This window comes from Protopterus annectens, chromosome 1.part1, assembly GCF_019279795.1.
Source record: "Protopterus annectens isolate FY-2018-M chromosome 1.part1, PAN1.0, whole genome shotgun sequence".
NCBI lineage: Eukaryota > Metazoa > Chordata > Ceratodontiformes > Protopteridae > Protopterus > Protopterus annectens.
In genome coordinates, this window is record NC_056726.1 from 485,925,008 (window position 1) to 485,948,409 (window position 23,402).

At 37.8% G+C, this 23,402-nt stretch overlaps 1 protein-coding gene across 1 annotated transcript in view; it reads right to left on the bottom strand.

Moving 5' to 3' along the window:
• SLC2A12 (solute carrier family 2 member 12) overlaps window positions 1-23,402 on the bottom strand; it is a 376,139-nt gene that overhangs the window by 92,217 nt on the left and 260,520 nt on the right. Inside the window, exon 3 of the mRNA XM_044076201.1 lies at window positions 10,307-10,429. Coding sequence (XP_043932136.1) covers window positions 10,307-10,429 — 123 coding nt within the window. The remainder of the gene's footprint in view (window positions 1-10,306; window positions 10,430-23,402) is intronic.

A 23,402-nucleotide genomic window follows, 5' to 3' on the forward strand; every position in this document is an offset into this window, starting at 1 on the left:
GAGTACCACAGGGTTCAGTCCTGGGTCCTCTCCTGTTTGGTATCTACTTGTCTGAAGTACAGGCCAACACAGAAGGTCTTTGGCTAATGAAGTTCGCAGATGACTGCAAACTAGGAGCCATAATCAAAACTCCAAAAGATGTGGACATCCTACAAAAAGGCCTTGCTGAGACAGATGCCTGGTGTCAAAGCCATGGCCTCAAGCTCAATGCCAAAAAGTGCACTGTCATTCCTTTTGGTAAAAACTCAGTACCCATGAACTACTACATAGGTGGTAGGCTACTTAACACTGAAAGTGTGATAAGAGACCTTGGGACACAGGTGGACAGTAGTCTCTCCTTTGATAATCACATCGCCACCGACCCTGGAAATTACCGGCCCATTAGCTTGACAAGCCTTATCTGCAAAGCCATGGAGAGGATCATAATGGACCTCATAAATAAAGACATAGGGAATTTGCAGACTTTGGATCCATCCCAGTTTGGCTTTGTCAAAGGCAGATCATGCCTTCTAAACTTGGTTGACTTTTTCGAAACAGTCACCAAAGCCATTGATGAGGGAAAGGCAGTCCATACAGCCTACCTCGATCTGGCGAAGGCCTTTGATACAATACCCCACTCGGGTATCATTGAAAAACTCATCAGCTTAAATGTTAACCCATACATCACAAGATGGGTTGCAAACTGGCTGAGTGACAGAACCCACAGGGTCAGAGTTGCTGGCGCCATGTCAGACTCAAAGCCTGTCACAAGTGGTGTACCACAGGGCTCAGTCCTGGGCCCACTCTTGTTTGGCATCTACTTTTCCAAGTACAAGCAAACACAGGAGGGTTATGGCTGACAAAGTTTGCAGATGACTGCAAACTGGGCCATAGTAGAAAACACATCTGACACAGATATCCTTCAGAAGGGTCTCACAGAAACGGATAACTGGTGCCAGAGCCATGGCCTAAAGTTAAATGCCAAAAATGCATAGTCATACCCTTCGGGAAAAACAAGGTTACCCCTAGCTACCAAATAGGTGGCAATCCACTGAGTACAGAAGAAGTTATCAGGGACCTGGGGACCCAGGTTGATAGTAGTCTGTCATTCGACACCCATGTAGCTAAAGTAGTTAGGAAGACCTTCTACATTGCCCACCTTATCATGAAGGGATTCTCATCTAGATCAAGGGAGGTCATAGTCTCCCTATACTCATCACTCATCAGACCAATGATTGAGTACAATGCCCCATTCGGAATGTATCTGACCCGACACTTGCAGCAGCTGGAGAGGCCACAAAAGTTCCTCACCAAAAGGATAAAGGGTCTCAAACATCTGTCCTATGCTGCCCGACTGAAAGAACTCCAGCTCTATTCAGTCGCTATCGCTTGCTCAGAGGTGACCTTTGCCTAACATACAAGGCCATGTCAAACCCAGATTTGATGAATATGCTTCACCTCAAAAAATCTAGATCCGTCAGATCCACAAGGGCGGGAGAATTAAACCTCGACACGGCTATTAATAGGACGTGCTGGAGGGATAGATTCATCACCCAAAGACTCCCTATGCTGTGGAATAAAATCCCGGTATATGTGAGGCAGAGCACCTCGCTGGCCTTGTTCAAGAGAAATCTTGACCAATGGATGGGAGATCGCAGATATACCCCAGGGATTACCTCAGTGTCACTGCTCAACAGAGGCACAGCAAAATAATGGGTATAGTTCCCCATACTAAAGGGGTGGCGTAAGCCACAAAACTATGGGCTAGGCTTGTAAATGCCCTCGGGCAGATAGCCTAGTATGAACCTATGAACCTATGAACAGTAGTCAGGAAATCCTTCTATGTGGCACAGCTCATCACAAAAGGTTTCTCATCCAGGAAAAAAGAGGTCATTGTTCCCATCTACTCGTCACTCATTAGACCCATTATAGAGTACAATGTCCCTTTTGGTATGTACCTCACAAGACATCTACAACAACTGGAAAGGCCACAGAAATACCTCACAAAGAGGATTACCGGCCTCAAAGAGATGCCCTATGCAGACCGTCTCAAAAAACTGCAGCTTTACTCCACTGCATATCGCCTACTCAGAGGCGATCTCTGCCTAACACACAAAGCTATGTCAAACCCAGTGCTTTTAGACATGCTCCACTTAAAGAAATCCCAATCCCTATGAGCTATACGCTCTAGGCACCTAAACCTCATCACCTCAATAAACAGAACATGCTGGAGGGATAGATTCCTGTCCCAGAGACTTCCCATACTCTGGAACAATCTACCTATCTATTTCAAACAAAGCTCCTCATTAGCACTGTTCAAGGAAAATCTTGAAGATTGGATGGGAGATAGGAAATTCACCCCAGGGATCACTTCTGTGGCTCTGCTCGACAGTGGCACAGGAAGATAATTTTCTTGGGTGGCGAAAGCCAGGGTACCTTTGGCTAGGCTTATATAGGCCCTAGAGCCAATAGCCTAGTACCTACCTATAAACCTATGATCTGTATGAGCATGCTGAGGATATGCTGCAGTAGTGTATGTGAATATTAGAACTGTAGTAGTCATGTGACGATCTGTGGGGAGCATGCTGAGGTCATGCTGCAGTAGTGTATGTGAATACTAGAACTGCAGTAGTCGTGATAATCTGAGAGAACATGCTGAGGTAATGTTGCAGTACAGTCTGAGTACTGGAACTGCAGCATTCATGGGATGATCTGTGTGAGCATGCTGAAGTTATGCTGCAGTAGTGTGTGATCACTGGAACTGTAGTAGTCATGTGATGATCTGTGGGAACTTACTGAGGCCATGATGCAGTACAGTTCAATTACTGGAACTACAATAGTAATGTGATGATGTGTAGGGAGTATGCATTGGTCATGCCGTAGTAGAGTGTGAGTACAGGAACTAGAGTAGTCATGTGGTAACCTGTGGGTAGTATGCTGAGGTCATGCTGCAGCAGTGTGTGTGAGTACTGGAACTGCAGTAGTCATGTGATGATCTGTGGGTAGGATGCTGAGGTCATGCTGCAGTAGTGTATGTGAATACTAGAACTGTAGTAGTCATGTGATGATCTGTGGGAGCATGCTGAGGTCATGCTGCAGTAGTGTGTGAGTACTGGAACTACAGCAGTCATGTGATAATCTGTGGGAACATGTTGAGGTCATGTTGCAATACAGTCCGAGTACTGGAACTGCAGTAGTCATGTGATGATCTGTGGGGAGCATGCTGAGGTTATACAGTAGTGTGTGAGTACTGGAGCTGCAGTAGTCATGTGATAATCTGTGCGAACATGTTGAGGTCATTTTGCAGTGGTGTGCGAGTACTGGAACTGCAGTAGTCATGTGATAATCTGTGGGAACATGTTGAGGTCATTTTGCAGTGGTGTGTGAGTACTGGAGCTGCAGTAGTCATGTGATAATCTGTGGGAGCATGTTGAGGTCATTTTGCAGTGGTGTGTGAGTACTGGAGCTGCAGTAGTCATGTGATGATCTGTTAGGAGCATGCTGAGGTTATGCTGATGTGAGGGATGATCCATGGAAACATGCTTAAAGCTCTTGACTGTATCATCCAGCCTGTTATAATACTGAAATGGAAAATTTATATTGTATTCCTATGTTGTATCCTTTCTTCTGTCAATCCACCAGCCTTACTAAACTTCATTTCACTCAATATTTTCTTGTCCTCAAATGTGCCTATAAATATTTTACATGACTTCTTAACCAAGTTTAGTTACCCTTTTCCTTTACTTCCTTCTCTCTTCCAGATTTCTGTTTTGCTTGATTGTTATTTTCTTATAGTCAGATTTTTGCTAGCTTAAGTTTTTGCATTTATTTCTTGTAATCTCTGTCAGCAAGCTTTGACTGAAAGTTATCTGTTTCAGAAGATATGAGACTGTTGCTCACAGACTGTATGTTTTAAAATACAAGATACAAATAAGTTATAGAATGGTGTTTCTGGTAGAGATTGTATCATTAGTATTATTTCACTGAAGTACAAAGTGCACTTAACTATCACTAAAAATGAACATCTAGTATAGAGTGTACCGTTGGAAAAAATTTGTAGTTTTCATTGCCAAGTTTATACAGTGTGTTTACAGTAGCGTGGTTGGTCTGTAACCTTGATGGACTGGGTGGGTAACAAGAATGTATTATACAGTGGGAAGATGAAGTGATACTGAGCATTCCAGGAGGGATGCTAAAACTTATTGAAATGTTAAGTGGTAGAACATGAAACAACCCAGAACACTAACATTTCCTTTAAACACCAACTCAAACCACATATGAGGCTTGCTTAATAAAATATAAACACCAAACTCTTGTTGGAACAATCAGCAAAAGATTACTATAACAATGATGATGGGAAAGTAAGCACGGGACTTGGGGACTTGGAAAGTGATAGAAGACTGCATATAATTCATTACCACTACTTTTTAGAGGATCACCATTGATTCTTGCATGTCTTAAGAAAATTGCGTAACAGGGGTAATACTGTACTTAGGGTACGTACGATTGTACAATTTAGCTATGGTGATCAATATTTTCTTTCTGGGCTTCCTATCAGGATTAAATCAAATGAACTCCCTCGGTTTTGCCTTTAACCCTCAAACTCTACAACTAAATCTTGTCAGAAGGGTTATTTTTATAATATTGCAGGGCTGGCTGACACATTCACTGAACTTGAAAGAAAGTAGGCAGAACCAGACAACCTAGACAGGTTTACAACTGGTAGTAACAGGATGCAGAAAGGGACTCCCACTCAGTGATGTGGGAACCTCAATAGGAAAGCATGCAGACACACATTTATGCAGTAAAGATATATTAAATAAGGGAGAGGGTGTAGAATTTGAAGTAGTGTAGGTTTGTCATTAGAAATAATATTAGAAGGTATTTCAGGTGTGGTAGGAATAAACACATGTTTCTGTTGGAAAGTATGTGATACAGTGGTAGACAGGAAACAAACTGGTGAACATTGAAGAGATAATTCATATGAGTATGAACAAAAGCATGAAGAGGAGGGACCAATGGATTTTAAAGAAGAGAACTGAGATGAGACCCTATTGATTTTGTGCTGTTAGCTGGAGGGAGGATCTATAGATTTTATGGAGGTGGAAGAGGACTTGCCTACAGACATTATGGTTGTAGCTTTGCACATTTTAATAAGTGGAGAATAATAGTAGACATTAAGGTCTGTTTAGAACAAAGAAGTAAGACTACCTCATTTTAGGTAATACTCCAGGCTTAACACTGGTTGATCTGGTGACTCTAGCAATATCTTGAGTAAAATTTAGAGTACTGTTTACCATATCCCTGAGGCATTTCATGAAATGTACCACTTCAGTTCACAGGCAAGTACTAAGCTAGCTGTCCTTGTGGGACATTTTAAGCCTAGACAATTTCCCTCAAAAGGGAGAATCAAACCCTGTATGTTGTGTATGTGAGGTAAACACCTTAATCATTATACTAGTCCCCAACCCCATGATTATATCACCATAGATGGGACTCAAACCCACAATCCATGGTTTAAGGAGTCAATGCTTTACCCTTTAGGCCATGAGGACACTGACAGTAGTGAGGATCTACTAAGGTTGGTCAGCACTGAGAGATACTGGAGAAAGGTTGATGTGTGTGTGCCATGGAAAACATTGTTTTAACCATCTTACATATTAGGAACACTTTGTGTAACAGTTTAACAGAAACTACTCTGCACTAAACTTAACTAAACCTGTATTGTATATTGACTAAATACCAAGCAAAAGAGATGGAAGAGTGTACTTACTAAATAAAAAGACATTACCATCTTAGAGAACATCTCTGAACACCCAAAGTCTGACAGTTCACCTACCTGATTATGCTTTGTACATAAATTATTGATACTCATATAGTCAGAGAATAAAACACATTCAAGAAATCTCACAGTATTTGAGTTACACATTTTTCAGAAAGTGTATATATATATATATATATATATATATATATATATATATATATATATATATATATCGTCAACTTGGTGTGAACTCAGTCCACAGTGTCCTGAGGCACTGTTATCTTAACTTTACAAATGCCTTCAACCTAGTATGTCATGGATTTTTATTTAAATGGCCTGCCTGTATGGATTTATGAAAAGATACCCTGGCCTGGTTCATCTTGTACTTCTCTGATTGTGAAAATAACTTTTCTGCCTTGGCAAATTAGATTGCAAAGTTTCTTATCCTAGATACTCTATCAAGGTCGCATTCTTGGCTCAATGATATTCACTCAGTCACTGCTCTAATCAATCAATTCAATGAAACCCTCTTTGTTTTCATTAAGTAAATAGTGACAGCGGTTTTAACAGAACTAAAATGACACTGGTACAAAATCCTACTTTTTTAGTTATAAAACTAGTACATTTGAATGCTTATGATTAAATAAAAGAGAAATGATAGTGCTGTGCACTATGCAAAGTCATTTCAGCAATAGCCTGAAAATGATCCATTGAGATCAGAGCTCTGCCCTGGTCAACAAATATATAAATGACTTCAAAATAAATAAACGTAGAGAATTCATCAGTTAGGTGATCAATGACCAGATAACAGAAATGAGGAAAAACAAATGCCAGCTTATGTAAACAGTACATCACCAAGACAGCTTCTGTTTCATCACATAGTGGCAGGATGACAGTGTGATTAAGAAAAGCCTAAAACCTAGAAACTCACTGGGTAGCTCTGTAGCATAAAGTGTGTAAGTGCTGAAACTACATTATCAACAAGATAAATTCACTATACAAAATAATCAGCACGAGTCAATGAGGAAGGGAAAATTCATGGATGTGGGATGCCATTGAGGAATTGTGTGTGTGTGTGTGTGTGTGTGTGTGTGTGTGTGTGTGTGTGTGTGTGTGTGTGTGTGTGCTTGTGCGTGTGTGTGTGTGTGTGTGTGTGTGTGTGCGCGCGTGTGTGTGTGTATGTGTATGTGTTATTTTCACCATTAGCAGAGATCTGTATCATCAGACAGGAGCTACACAAAGTGAAAGGCAAATGTTCTATTTGCTGAACACGTTAATACTCCCACAACCAATTCTGGAATAACTGCATATCATTCTTTTTTACCACTGAGAAAAGGTTCAGAGGTGAGCATTCAGGACTTGTGGAGTGTCACATGAAGCATTATGGAATCAGGCACACAGGCTTAGCAGACATATCTTATGGGTTCATAGGTTGGTACTAGGCTATTGGCCCTAGGGCCTATACAAGCCTAGCCATAACAATTCCCTGGGTATTTCTTCCCACACTACTTATTTCTCTGGACCCCTGTCTAGCAAGGTAAAAAAAGTCTAAGTTATCCGATATCTCGAACCTTGTTGTTAAATGACTTGTTTTGAACCATAAAGCAATGCATGTAGAAGCATAGAAATTAAATCTACCTCATTTGCATTTTATTTTCATAGCTACCAGTTTGTTATTGCACTGTTAAAAATGTTATGTAATGATCAATTTTGGATCATTTGATGACTCAGATGCTCTGACTTAATTTCTTGTAAAGTGTAATGTAGAGAAGCAGAACTCTTTAGTAAAAGTAGGATGTCCTACCGAAAAAATCATAATATGTCAAAGAACATGTGCTTCATGTTTCTGTTCTACCTTTGTGCAACTTAGCTAAGTCTAGCTAGATGTCCAGGTGCCAAAATATCAGCTGGGGATGCAGGATTCAACAGAGATGACTGTCTGAATGTCCTATCTCAGGGGTGGGTGATGGTTAAGAAATGCGGTGTTGCTTCCAAGATGGCAACCAACATGATAGCAGCAGCATGCTTACTGAGTGTCCCAGGCATAGGTTATTAGCATGCATGGTGAGTGTCCCATCCATGCTAATAACCTATGCCTGGGACACTCACCATACATGCTAATAACCTATGCCCGGGATACTCACCATGCATGCTAATAACCTATGCCTGGGACACACACCATGCATGCTTACTGAGTGTCCCGGGCATAGATTACTAGCATGCATGGTGAGTGTCCCGGGCATAGGTTATTAGCATGCATGGTGAGTGTCCTGGGCATAGGTTATTAGCATGCATGGTGAGTGCCCAGGGCATAGGTTATTAGCATGCATGGTGAGTGTCCCGGGCATAGGTTATTAGCATGCATGGTGAGTGTCCCAGGCATAGGTTATTAGCATGCATGGAGAGTGTCCCAGGCATAGGTTATTAGCATGCATGGTGAGTGTCCCGGGTATAGATTATTAGCATGCATGGTGAGTGTCCCGGGCATAGGTTATTAACATGCATGGTGAGTGTCCCGGGTATAGATTATTAGCATGCATGGTGAGTATCCTGGGCATAGGTTATTAGCATGTATAGTGAGTGTCCCAGGCATAGGTTATTAGCATGCTTACTAAGCATCACAGGCACGTTATAAGCATGCTTACTGAGCATCACAGGCTCATTGTAAGCATGGTTACTGAGTGCCACAGGCACGTTATAAACATGCTTACTGAGCATCACAGACACGTTATAAGCATTTACTGAGCATCACTGGCACTTTATAAGCATGCTTACTGAGCATCACAGGCACATTATCAGCATGCTTACTGAGCATCACAAGCATGTTATAAGCATGCTTAGTGAATGTGATGGGCACAGGCTTGTCTGTACAGATTATCAACAATGAAGCATGGTGTGAGCACAGTGCTAATACTGCATGTCTGTCCCCCATGCTGATTGATGAAGTAAACTAAAACACACATTATGGTGGGTTGCCTTTTGACTTTCACCCACTGTAGTGTCCCAAAGGAATCTCTGTTCTGGAGATGAACGGACCCTTGGAGTATACCTCTCAACTGTCCAGATTTTCACAGAATGTCCAGATTTGTGCCTCATATATTTGGTCTGTTTCTCATAAAATTTGTGATTTTCTGGATTTTTGTGGGATTTCAGTGAGAAATGATCTAACTAAATAATAACAGGTGTTTGAGTTTCAGACTCCATCCCCTTCAGAAAATGCATGGTAACAAAATACCTTCTATTATAGCAACTTTTTAAAATTTATAACAGCAATATTTAAAAAATGTCCCTATTTTTGGGGCTTTGTCCCCCCATTATTTTTGGCTTTGTCCAGATTTTTTGTGCTAAGAGGTTGAGAGCTATGCTTGGAGAGAGAAACTGAAGTGATGTCACAGCAACAAATGAACAAATATGTCAGACAGGGAGGGCACAAGGCAGATGCAGTCAAAAATCAACAGGATGAAGAGGAAAAAACTAAAGGCTAGTTTGCAAAGAGCTGCAAAAAAAAAAACAAAAAAAACCACATAATAAATGTATATATTTGTACCAGATTTTTTGTGCGGACTTTAATTACTGTGGTATCTGCTGAAAATGGGCAAAAGGCAAAAAAGGGACCACTTGGTCAACAAATTTTAGACAATAATAAATAATAAAAATGGTTCTGCTTGTTGTTTTGTTTAAGTGGCACAGCATACAATCCAAATATTCTGCATTTTACTTTCTAAAAAAAAAAAAATCACTTGGCATTTATTCAACAATAATAAGAAATTGCCTGCATTTCTATAAGGTGTGGTAATAAACAATAAATTTCATTTTCTGTTTAACTTGTGTGTGAAAACTGTAGTTTGGCAAAAGTAAACAGAAAACAGCAAGTCACTATTTTAACATTATGCCATTCTGTTTAATGGCCTTATCGTGGATTTTCTTTTACTCACCAAGTTATTTTTATCCCTCATGCTTGCCAGCTATGAAGCTGCTTTGGTCTGACTGGCCATTTGTTTCCTATAACCCACAGAGAATGGAGACAAGAGATGGCCAGTGGATAGGATATCATCCAAATAGCCATGAAGGGAGGATAATTTTTTCCTGCATTAGCCTGATGTCTGTAGACTCCCACAATGCTCCCTGTCGCAATCTCATGCTCCACATACTCCCGCCTAATGAAGTTACTGTGCTAAGTACAGCTTTCTGGATGCAGCTGTATTCATTTGGGTGCTGCATTCTGCAGCCTTCTTTGTCCTCAGAATGGGACAGTAAGCATCGATCACTCTATCTCTCACTTATCAACTCATTTAGCACATGGGAGAGCTAACTGATCCTGCTTATCTTGGTCACATCCATGGCTTCACCCCCAGTACGCAACTGGCCTTATATATTTTGTTCTGATAATTAGGATATCTCAAAAATCTTTTTTTTTGTTTCAGTCCAAGTCTAACTTGAAAACAGTGCTTATGGTTTAAAAGAAGGCACTCTGACAACCATAATGTAAATAAACAATATCCCAGCCTGCTACCAAACATGGTAGTAAGTAAAAACAGTATCACAAACACAGAATTTACTTACCAATCACAGTGAGGAAAGTTAAGGAGATAAGAAGATTTGCACCCCAGTTCACACTTGAGGTTATTGCCATAGCTCGGCCTCTGATACCCGCTGGGAAAATCTCACTCAACACTAACCAGACCACTGCAATTAAGAGAAGAAAGATGTGAATTGTATTTGAAATCAAAAAGCATCCCAGTTTTTTCACTAATACTTTCTTCCTACTTTGTAAACATAAAGCATATGCTGTAAATTCTTTAACTATCCTAAAGTGATAACTTTTTCTGAGATATTAAACAGGAAAGTTTCACCATTACAGCACCCATAAGTTGACAAAGAGTTATTGTACACATTATCAAAGCAAGTAGTATATACCAATATAGGCATGCTTTAAATAATCAAAGCATTAAATGTCTTTTATCATCCGCCTCCTACTCCAAGACATATGCTTTTTAAGACTCTTGTTGATCTGACTTATTAAAAACACTGTAGTCAGTGATACTTTAGAAAGATACTATGGCTTACAGAGCTGACATCTTAACAGTGAACCTGTTAATGATTCTGTACAAAGATACTATGGCTTGGAGAGCTGACATCTTAACAGTGAACCTGTTAATGATTCTGTACAAAGATACTATGGCTTAGAGAGCAATTATGTTCAAAGGATGGGATTCATAGACATGGTACATGTTATATTGACTAGCATTCAGAATTGTCTGTACAAATGAATATCAGGACTACAAAAGAGATATATTACTTCACTAAGTGGAGAGATGTACAACACATATGTAAATCACAACAAGCATTAATAAAAATGGTGATGCACTTCAGAGGCAGCAATACTGTACAGCTGTACTGTAGCTCAGTTTCTGATGGTACACAGGTGACAGTTCTATGACTAACAGAATCCACTAAGTGAGAGTGCTAGGAAGTTACTGAAGCAATCAGTAGTACCATAATAGCATTCGTTTAAAATAGACACACACACACACACACACACACACACACACACACACACACACACACACACACACACACACACACACACACACACACACACACACACACACACACACACACACACACACACACACACACACACACACACACACACACAACACACACAACACACACCAAACAAAGCACAACATGAATAGTATTAGGCGTTCACTCATGACCTGTTGCTGCTGGTGCACAGCAGCTAAACTGCTGAACTGACAAGCAAGTGTGGTTGGTGTTTACTATCCTCTGTACAGCCTAACAGTGGTCTATAATATGGCATGGCTGTCAGTTCAATCTAATAAAATGCAAATAGGTACTGGTACAAAGGAATGGCTAATAAGGAAACAGTTCAAATATTTCCCAAATTGTGCTGCTAGCCTACTGTACATGCACATGTCATTGATACACACACAAGTCTGTGTGCATTCAAGCATAGCCGCTTGTGATTGTTACATTATACAAGTATATGTGCCTCTTCCCACTTCATTCTCTCTCTTGCAAAGCATGGGTAGATATGTCTGAATCAAGCACATGTTAAAATACAAGTGCATAATAATGCAACAGTACTAATTACACACAATAAATAACTAATGTTAACAAACAGAAACGCTTATAAACAGGACAAATAATAAATATGTAAAAAATATCGCACTAATAAATCATCTCATGCAAACTCATCCCTGAAAATTCCTATTAAGAACATATTGCATATACCCTTTTAGCTCATTTTGTTTGTCAACTTAGTGCTCTATTGTTGTGTATCGGTTCTTCGTTTTTTTACACTAGTTGCTTTATTTTTGTTTATGTTTTCAATTGACTGACTAACCTAAGTAGGTAGATAAGGAGTAGGTAAGTTTGTTTTGTGCAGTCCATTGTTGCAGCCCCACAATCAAATTATAAAATGACTGCCATGATGTTAATGATGGCATCAAAGTTCAGTGCCCCATAATGTGTGCATTAAAACCATACAGCAGCAGCACATGTTGGTGTCTTACAGCAATCACTACACAAGTGTCTCTGGATGCATGCTCTGTGCCTTTTCAGAAATGTAATGCTGAGGCAGGTATGCAAATGTTGTCAGCACACGCTAACTACAGAGGCTGCTATACTTTATTTATTTGGCTATGGTATGCATCAGAGTACTTAGGTAGTGTGTTCTGCTCCGTATTGAAATGTCAGCACTTCATAGGTTCATAGGTTTGTACTAGGCCAACGGCCCTGGAGCCTTTACAAGTCTAGCCCATAGAACTACCCTGGTATCATGCCGCCATTAGTTCCCAGTGCCTCTATCAAGCAGAGCCACTGGAGTGATTCCCGGGGTGAACTTTCTAATTCCCATCTACTCATCAAGATTTCTCTTGAAAAAGGCCAGTGAGGTGCTCTGCTTGACATGTATGGAAAGTCTATTCCAGAGCATGGGCAGACTCTGGGTTATGAACCTGTCCCTCCAGCATGTTCTGTTGATTGTGTACTCTACACAGTGCCAGTACTTCACTTCAGTGAAATAAGATTTGGTGAAGTGAACTTTCAGTAATTTGAGCTTTCAGCAATTTGGTCAGGGTAAACTGAATTGAAATTCAGTGAAATGAGCATTCAATGAAACAAAGTAACCTATATATATATATATATATATATATATATATATATATATATATATATATATATATATATATATATATATATATATATATACATACAGAGAGAGAGGGCACTAAAGTAGATATATGTAAATACATATTTATTCACATGAACAGTTCAAAGATTTCAACTTTCAGAGCAACAAATTTAATTTTGAGTACTCCATAAGTCAGGGAATCTAATAGTCTCATGAAGTGTGGTAGCTAGTGCAGTGGGCTGCATCTCTGACTTGTTAATGAGCTGTTTCCTGTGTCAAGGGTAAAGGGTTTGAATCTTCCCCCTTCGTTTGCCTTCTGTGAGACCTTCAGCAATTCCCTTAACCAGATAGTCCTTCAGGTCAAGTGGTAATTTGGGTTAGCTTGTTTAATGGTCTCCTGGACTCCATGCCAAGTAAGAACTTATGACACTATAAGAAATTTATGTGAACATTTTCACATAGACAATACTTGCTTTATGAATGTATACCATAATTTTAAACAGATCTCTCTTTTTATCCATGTTTTGCCGCAAAGAATTTAAAGGAGACAGTATATATATATATATATATATATATATATATATATATATATATATATGTATATATATATTTATATCTTTCTAATGGGTGTCAAGGAATGGACATGCCAATATGAAAATTATCCCTGTTGCAATCCTTTTAGTTTTAATAATTATTTTTAATTATTCAGCAGAAAGAGCCGAATTGGGTAGACAGAAATACATGACCAAAAGATGTGAAATACATCTGCAACATTGTTATCTCCACATATATTATAATTTAAGGAGTCAGGTTTATCCATTACTGTCAAATTGTGAGGAGTCAGGTAAGCATTATGAAGGAGCATTCATTGTTTTATAAATTTAGGCAGACAGTGTCCAAGACAGGGAAACCATTTACTGTTTTAAAGTAGCATCCAGTAATTGGATGAATGAGTTACAGAGTAGTAAACCAAATTCAAAACTGAATTCAAAATAAATGATAAGAAACACTTATTTCAGCTACAAGAAGAATAGATTAAACTTGTAGTTCTTGGACCAAAACAGTGAGAAAATTGAGTTATGGCATTGGTTTTACGTCTCCATAATTTTAACATTTTTTTTACCAAAATTAAAATGTTACTATTCACAAAGTTATATATGCAAATGCCTTTTAACAAAGGGAAATAAGAAATCTTTAGAGATTCACTATTAATTGTAATATTATGAGTCTAAGAGTGGTTGTAACAGTAAGAACTATTTAAATAGCTCTAGCTTCTTCAGAAAGTTATGCGAGCCAAGTGTTAACATTTTAATAAATTATGGAAATGTAAAGATCTACGATGATTTATATAAAAACAGGATGTAGTTCATCATCATCAGCCACCTTTTTGCCATTTTCTACATGGAACTGAGATGTCCTGTCTACTGTCACCATCTCTCTCTCTATTCAATGCCACTCTCTTACCTTCTTTGACACTTCTTTGCTGGACACCCTCATTTTCTCTTGCCTTCTTCACCAGATTGTCTTCTACTTTTCTGTACATGTGCCTAAACAACTATAATCTGTTGTCTTTGACCTTTTCTGCAATTGGAGTTACTTTGGGATCTGCTCTTATATCCTTATTTCTTCATGTGTCCCACAGTGTGCATCTCTATCACTTCTAGCTTTCTCGACTGCTCTGCCTTTACTGCCCAGGTTTCTGTACCATACAGAAGTACTGGTTGCATCATTGTTTTACAGACTTTACTTTTCAGCTTCTTTGGCATTCTTCTGTCATTTACTGCACCTGATACTCTGTACCAGTTTGCTGCAGCCCCTCTGATTCTTGTTTTGACTTCCTCATTCCACTATTTCCACTTCTATCTCATTTCTCAACAACTTCTGATTTCTCCCATTTTCTGCCATTACAACTCTCTTATGTGTACTCAGTTTCATCCCATGTGCCTTCAATTTTGCATTCTCTTCCCCTATCTTTTGCTGAAGTTCTTGCTCAGAGTCTGCATGTAATGCCATATTATCTGCATACAGCAACTTAGTTGAAATGTCCCCTCCTCCAGGCCTGTTTGCTAATGTAGTCCACACCAGTATGAATGGCAGTGGGCTCTCTGTGAGACTGAACACTGTTCTTATTTGAGTCATTGGGTCCTTGTACGTAGTTTGCAATAATTCTAACAATGTTTCTGGGACTTCAAACCACCACAGGACTACCCAAATCAGATTTCTTGGGACCTTGTTGTATGCTTTCTCCAAGCATAGGAATGCCCAGTTGGAGTCTTTCCTCATCTCTAGCTTTTTCACAACTGTCTCACTGCAAACATTGGGTCAGTTATGCTGCATCCTGATCTGAATCCAAACTGCTCATCTCCCATCTTACTTTCTACTACTCTGCATATTCATTTATCAATTACCCTCTTTAGACCTTTCATGCAATGTGACAAGAGTGTGATACCTCTGTACTTGTGAATGTCCCCTTTATTCTTGAATACTGGCTTATTCTCCTGTTATTTGGGATACACCTTTCTCTCCACAATGCTATGAGATGCTGCAAGATCCATTTCTCCCCTATCTTACTGAACATCTTTATCATATCTACTCTGACATCATCTATGTCTGCTGCTTTCCCTGACTTCATTTTCCTTAGGGATGTTCCTAGTTCTATGGAGGGCTCCTCCTCTTCTCTCATTGTAGGCCATGTCTGAGATAGTGCAGCTTCTGGGAGTTTTCTTCATTCAGAAGCACTCCTTCCATCTGCCTTTGATGTCCTGTGGACTGGTGAGCAGATTGTTGCTGGCATCCCTTACAAAGGGTGTCTGTCTGTCTTCTTAATCTTTCTGTCTTTGCCTTTCAACCTAATATAGTTTCTTTGTGACATCTACTGAGTCACGTTCCAGAAGCTGGTAGAGTGCCTCTGATGCTTTAATCTTTGTTATTGTAACTCTTTTCTTAGTCTCTTTGTTAGCCAATCAGTATTCCTTCCTAGTGTGATCTATCTTTTCTATCTCTCACTTCTTCACTTATTTCTGCATTCCTTCCTTCTTTTGATGGCTTCCTGGACTTCTGCATTCCACCAACAGCCTTCCTTATGTACCTTATTTATATATATCTGGCTTGGTTGCATATCTGTTATATAGTCCTCACGTATGCTATTCTATTTATTTCATAGGCTTATTTTATTAATTAATACTCATCTCAAATAATCCTAAGAGGAAGATTATAAGGTCTTCTAGTAAAGTAATTAGAAATTTTAGGAATTTTCATTAATCTTGAAAGCTTACAAAAAGTGACAGCCTTGGTATCTTCAATCCACTCTAACTTTCAATCAGAGAAATAACTCAGATTGATACTGGGCTTACTTATCCTTATATTCTTATCTGAGTAAGTGCCATGAAATTTCCAATATTCACCTGAACTACTGCAGTGTCAGTCAGATGGAATCTTCTGTTAATGTCTCATATGAAGCATGGCACCTCTGTAGTTCTCCCCCTGTACTGCACTACATTATCAGTACTGGAGTATGGATTGGAGCTCTTGGTGTAGAGACCAAGCTAAGAAACTTACTTTTTAATCTTTCAGACATCTAAGACAAGTATGCTACTCGCCGAGTTGCTGAAAGGGACTATTAGACATCCTTCAGATTTCTGACCAATTTTTTACGAGACAAGGTCAAAAGCCTTGCAAAGTCAAAATATGCTATTAAGTCAAACATGCTATTACTACTTTGTTTTGACTGGGTTAGAAAAACAACAGAGGCAATCAATGAAACTTCCTTGTCAGCATCTCTGACTTCATACATAATTTTTAACTACTATTTGAATGGCAACTTACAACAGTCTGTAACTAAGTCCAGGCATATAGCCAAGATTTTTAGAATTAAACTGTAGCCCCCCAAACCTACCACATTGACTTTTTTTTTTAAATTTCTCCAAGTCTTTTGGGTTTCTACTACCATGACGGGAATGGACCCCATTCCTAAGTCAAAATATGATTAAAGTTCATGAAATCAATATTGTTTCATTATGTTAGCCAGAAGTGCTCTTTGCAGCACCTGCAATGTGCCTAGTAATGACCTATTCTGCAATTTATATGGAGTTACATGTATTGGTAACATATCTAAATATGATTGTAAATTATTTTCTGTAAGACCTGTTACTCCTACTACTGGAACTGTCTCGGTATCTTTCTTCCACCTTGCTCTTATTTTTGCCTGCAAATCCTGGTACTTCATGCCTTTGTGAATCTCTGTATATAAGACATTGTAGTCATTAGTTGTAGCAATTTCAATGATCAATGCATATAAGACATTGTAGTCATTAGTTGTAGCAATTTCAATGATCAGTGCATATAAGACACTGTAGTCATTAGTTGTAGCAATTTCAATGATCAGTGCATATAAGACATTGTAGTCATTAGTTGTAGCAATTTCAATGATCAGTGCATATAAGACATTGTAGTCATTAGTTGTAGCAATTTTAATGATCAGTGCATATAAGACATTGTAGTCATTAGTTGTAGCAATTTCAATGATCAGTGCATATAAGACAATGTAGTCATTAGTTGTAGCAGTTTCAATGATCAGTGCATATAAGACATTGTAGTCATTAGTTGTAGCAATTTCAATGATCAGTGCATATAAGACATTGTAGTCATTAGTTGTAGCAATTTCAATGATAAGTGCATATATATAAGACATTGTAGTCATTAGTTGTAGCCATTTCAATGATCAGTGCATATAAGACATTGTAGTCATTAGTTGTAGCAATTTTAATGATCAATGCATATAAGACATTGTAGTCATTAGTTGTAGCAATTTCAATGATCACTGCTACTTTTGTCTTCTTTTCACAGATTGCTATATCTGGTTTTCTCGCATCGTTTTTTTGAACTGTTGGTAAAGGATGTTCCCATGTGATATAAACTTCATCATTTTGTATGATGCTTTGTGGTCATGTTTCCAGTGTTTTTCATCTACTTCAATATTATGTTTGCACAATCCCCAATGCAGCAGTCTTGCAGCATTATTATCCCTTTCAGTATACAGTCCTTCTGCCATTAGTATATCACAGCAACAAGATGTGTGACTGTTTCCAATTCTGTTTTACAAAACCTACATTGGTCTGTTTCTCTCACATGCTCAATGTGATTTGTAAACCAGCATGCATGTAGTCCACTATCATGACTGCTAATATTAACCTTTAGTCTTTTGGTTTAAATTCACCTCTGCTTAACCATTCCTGCATTCAATCCTGATCAACATGAAGTTGTTCCAAGACTTTTATATACTTTCAACTATATTTATGTATTTTCCACATTTCTTGCCATCTCATCTGATCCTTCACCTTATATTCTTTCTGTTGTTTTTTTAGCACATTCTGTTGCTACCTGATTTTTATCTATTTCTGGTTTGATTTTCATTCCCGCTTGACACCGATATGCTTCTGCTAAACTAAGCAGAGAAGTCATCTTAGACTTATTCTCTTCATGTTTCAAAACTTTCACTACATGTGGGTCTTGTGAGGTCAGCAGATATGTATGCAGTTGCACGATTGCAGATCTATGCATGCAATCAATTTTGAAGAGGCACATACCTGTTTCATAAAGGGGAATATATAATCTTGGTATGCACTGATTTTTATAAATCATTTGATGAGCATGAAACATCCTTCTTATTTTCCTGCCCAACCTATCCAACACCTTTGGGGCCAGTCAGTCACTCCAAAACTGTAAGTTAGGACAGGAAGAGCAAATTGGTTTGTAGCATGGACTTTATTCCTAGATGTCAATGTTGTTTTCAGTATTAATTTAAGTCTTCTAAAATAATTGTTACTAAGTTTTATTTGCATTTGTTCATGTTTTATTGTTGATCCTTCAGTTCTCAAATATTTATACACTCCCTCTTGCTCAAGTTTTTATATCACATTTCTATCCCAAATTGATGTTTTCTTGGTGCTGCAGCTTTCCTACTTTAACGGTTGCTTTGCACATTTATCAAGACCAAATGACATTCTTATATCATCTGAAAAAGTTTTGACTACTTGCAGTTGTGCTTTCAGTTCCTCATCTGACGAACTATACAGTTTTAAATGATCTACAAAAAGAAGATGAGAAGTCTTTACACTTTTTTTGTTTTCTGGGAGCCAAATTGTAGCCATGAACTAATATGTTAAGTTGACAGCTTACTGGTTTAAGGGCAAGGCAAAAGAGCAGCAGTGACAGGGATTCACCCTGGAATATTCCCCTTTAAATTTTTATCCCTGGAATAATAATTTGTCCTTTATCATGGCTTTAACTGCAAAGTGGTTTGACACTACTTCATTGTTGCTGTAATGTAAATGATCAGTATAGGGTATATCTTAGATTATAAAAAAATAATTTGACAGTATCCCACATTCATGGATAAAAGAGTGCTTAAAATGTATATCAATACTATACTTAGATTCTTCTGGTTTTTACAGTTCTCCATTATGACTTTATTTAACAAATAAACCTTTGTTCCATATTACTTTTTTTTATTACCCCTTTCTTTTGTTGCCCAGATTGAGTTTTCTTCTAAATGACTATAAACTCTGTTGGCATCAATTCCAGTAAATAGTTTATGTTCGCTCTTAAGTAGGAGTATTGTTTCCCTGTTGTTAACCAGGCTGGTGTCTGGTCAGGGTGCACATATAAATAGTTCTTACTCATGGCTAAATCTTCATGTAAAGATGTTAATACTTTTAGCCAGAAGTTAGGTACTGCATCTGGGCCTAAGGTTTTCCAGTTAGGAGCTTTTCTTAACTTTGTTTCAGTCTCTCTGGCCATTACTTCATCCCATTTCATATCCTGTACATTTTCTTATTCTTTCTTTTACTTCTTCTATCCGCTTAGCATCTTTGTTATGTTCCACAAGATCGTCACAGATATTTCTCCAAAATGTATCTATTTCTTCTTTTCTTGGTGGTGTTTCAATTCCTTTTGTCTTGTTTCCCAACTCTATAAAACTTTTTTGGATCATCAGTAAATTGCTTATTTTGTACTTTTCCTTTATATTATCTGCATATCTTCTAAGTTTTTCTGTTTGTGCTGATATTTTTAGTTATTTGCATTAGTGCAAGATAGATCCTGATCTGCTTTGACACTGCGCATTGCATTATCACATCTTTCTAAGTATTTTTGTTGATATGTTCCCTCTTCTATACTCTTCTAATAGTTACACTTCTTGTCTTATTTGCTTAATAGCGTTCTCTATTTGATACTTCCATAATGGCATTCAGTTTATCCCCTTCCTTTCCTTACTACCCTGTGTTTTGGTCATAAGATTTTATCTGTTATTAATTTAGCAGCACAGTAGTATATCCTATTTACTTCTGTTATATCACATTAATCTCTATGGACAGACCTAATTACTGTGTTCATTTGTTTTATCAAACTTCTACCTTTTGGGGTTTTATTGACTTTCTGTAGTCTATTTCTTTCATCGATCTTAATATGTCTGTCCATTTCTATTAAATCAAATAACTCTTTTCTTACATTAATTTCTCCTAAACTGAGGACATATTCGTTGTTTTCCACTTCTTACAGGCATTCTATAGAATGTTCCACAGCATCTTCCTGTGACACATTTTCTTCAGTTTCATCCTGTATCATCCATTGCTCTTTCACATAGGAGCTCACGGGCCTATCACTCCACACTCATGACTGTGTCAGAGTTGCCTCAATTTCCTGTTCCTTCTCTTGCACTACAACACCAACTGAATGTTTGTACTGGCTTCCTGTGGAAGGCTCCAAATATCTTCATATGGCAACTGATTAGATGTTTCCTGTTCTACTATTTTTTCCTTAATTTCGAGATCCATTGTTCTGTCCTGCTATGGTGTTATCTGATTAAGAATTTCTACACTAAAACCTTCACTCTGCAGGCACTCCATAACCTCAGTTTCTGCTTCTTTAACTTCTTCATTACTAATCTTCTTTTCTACTTTTCCTCTTTGTTTTCTTATTTTTTTTTGTATTGTAAAAGTTTCCACATCTGGATGCCTTTGCCTGTATTTCTCTTCAAATATCTTTGGTGCTGCTCTTTTTGTATTGATTAGTTTTGCTTTCTCCTCTGCATAAATATTGCACCATATTAAATCTCTTTTTCTTTCCCATGTCCATATCTCTTCTTTAGAAGTCTGCTTGTCCTCCTGTTTCCCTTTTCTTTGGGGACTTGTTGTTTTATAACGCTGTGATGTAACCTATGTTAGAGTTTCTGCACAAAATCCTTCACTTCGCAAGTATTCCATATCTTCATCTTCTCTTTTTTTAACTTCTGCTTTACTAATCTTCTGTTCTACATTCCTACTTTGTGATCTTATTTTTTTATTGTGAAATTTTCCATATCTGAATGCCTTTGCCTGTATTTCTCTTCAAATATCTTTAGGGATAACTTTTTTGTGTTGATTAATGTAACTTTCTCCCTTGCATAAATACTGCACCATATCAGATCTTTCTTTCCCATGTCCATATTTCTTTTTTTATACCTTTCATAAGTCTCTAGATTTTGTTCTTTATATTTTTGTACTTCCACAGTTGCTTCTTTTTTTTTATATACTGTGTTTGGTGTTTCTTTGTAGGACAGTTGTGGAAAGTCAAACTGTACAGTTGCAAGAAGGCTGCCAAACCACAAAAGTGCACTCAAGTCATAGCTTAAAGGCTCACTTATTACCTTACAAAAAATGAATGACAAAAACTGAAATTTTAACAAAATATGTTCAATGGTACCAAACAATTTACATGTAGATATATTAATATTTATGTGTTTCAAAAATACTGCTTATTGCTATAACCTTAGTTATATATTTAAAGGGTCTATATTAGATCACCAAACACTTAAAAAAGTGAACGGTGATTAATCGACCCTATGTAAGCAAGAGCTTACAATTTCAAACTGTCAGAACAGCGATTTTTTTCCTAGGGAAAAAAAAATCGTTGTTCCAACAAAAAAAACAAAAAACAAAAAACACTTGAAACATTACATTAAGTGGGGGGGGGGTTTCGTCCCCCACACACATCCCTACTTAAATATACCAACTCTGAGAACGCAGTACAGTGCCGAAAACAGCAAAGTAACGAAGTGGCAAAGCAAATTCTTTCCCAGGGAAAGAATTCGCTTACAAGCCACTACGATATTTTGCCATTTCAGGCTTTTGAGTTCGACCAAGACGCATTAGAAAGAATGCGTCTTCGGTCTTCTAATAGGGAATCTATTTAAATTACCAAAGAGCTACAAGGAACAACCAAGAAGTCACATGCAACTCTTAAGTCATAAGCTTGTGACTGCCATACAAAGTAACAGGTCTTCAGCAAATCAAAGGACTTGGATGAAAAGCAGTCAGAATTCCAGGAAAAAACAGTCCAAATCTACCATTCAATAAATAGTTTACTAGCTCAGGACATAAACAGCATAAATAGCAGAACAAAGCTTTCAAGTAAAAGACTCTTCTTTAGTGTTTAATAAAATTGTCCTACCATAGCATAAGCAAATATACAACACAGCCAATCAAAGTACAAATTTAATAATAACAGCGATTACATCCTTAAAGTGCCCCACATCTTATAAAAGTTCCCTTAAAACTGAGCCTCATTGAAGCTTATATTCTGTCATGTCTATCTTTTAAAAGGTTTTATACTATTATTCACATTCAAACCTGGCATATGGTTAGCTCTAAAAAAAATAATCCATTTATACTTGGCCAGCTCCATTTTATTTATTAAATCACCCCGTTTTTATTTTTAAACACAACTTGCAAAATTCTAAACTGGAATATATGCTCAGCACCTGCAGTTGCTATATGCTTTGCCAAAGGATTTGTAAGGACATTTCTATGTATGTCAGTACAATGTGCACTTATTCTCTCGCTTAGTTTTTTATTTGTTTTACCAATATAAAAACATTGGCAGCATACACAGTTAGCAAAATAAATCGCGTTTTCTCTGTTACATATTCCAGAAGCTCTAAATTCAAATGACTTTTGACTAATTGTGTATATGAAGCTTAAGTCCATATTAATATCTGCACAATGTGTGCAGTTATAACATGGTTTAGTGCCGAATTTATTTATGGTTTTTCGTAGCACATTATCTCTCCTTATACCTTATAGCATAAATGTTGCTTTAAATTCTTTTCTCTTTTAAAAACAAAATGTGGTGTCTCACCTACTAGATCAACCACTTCTTGATTGGATGTAAGTATAGTCCAGTTCTTTTTTATTATTTGCTTAACAAGACCTGTGTGTCGATTATATTTCATCACATAATTCAATTTATCCGTAGTTCTATTTGGTTTGGCTCTCTCCGCCTCAGCATTATCAGTCTTACCCACTCAAATATGGTCTGGCTGTATCATTCCTTAACCCAGTAACTATTCCCTTCATTTGTTGTACTATAACGTTACTATAACACGTTTTCATAAAAGAGTCTGCCATCTCATTCATTTCCAGCTCAAAAGTTACATCTTTTGTACTAAGTCTGCTAGCTCGCATA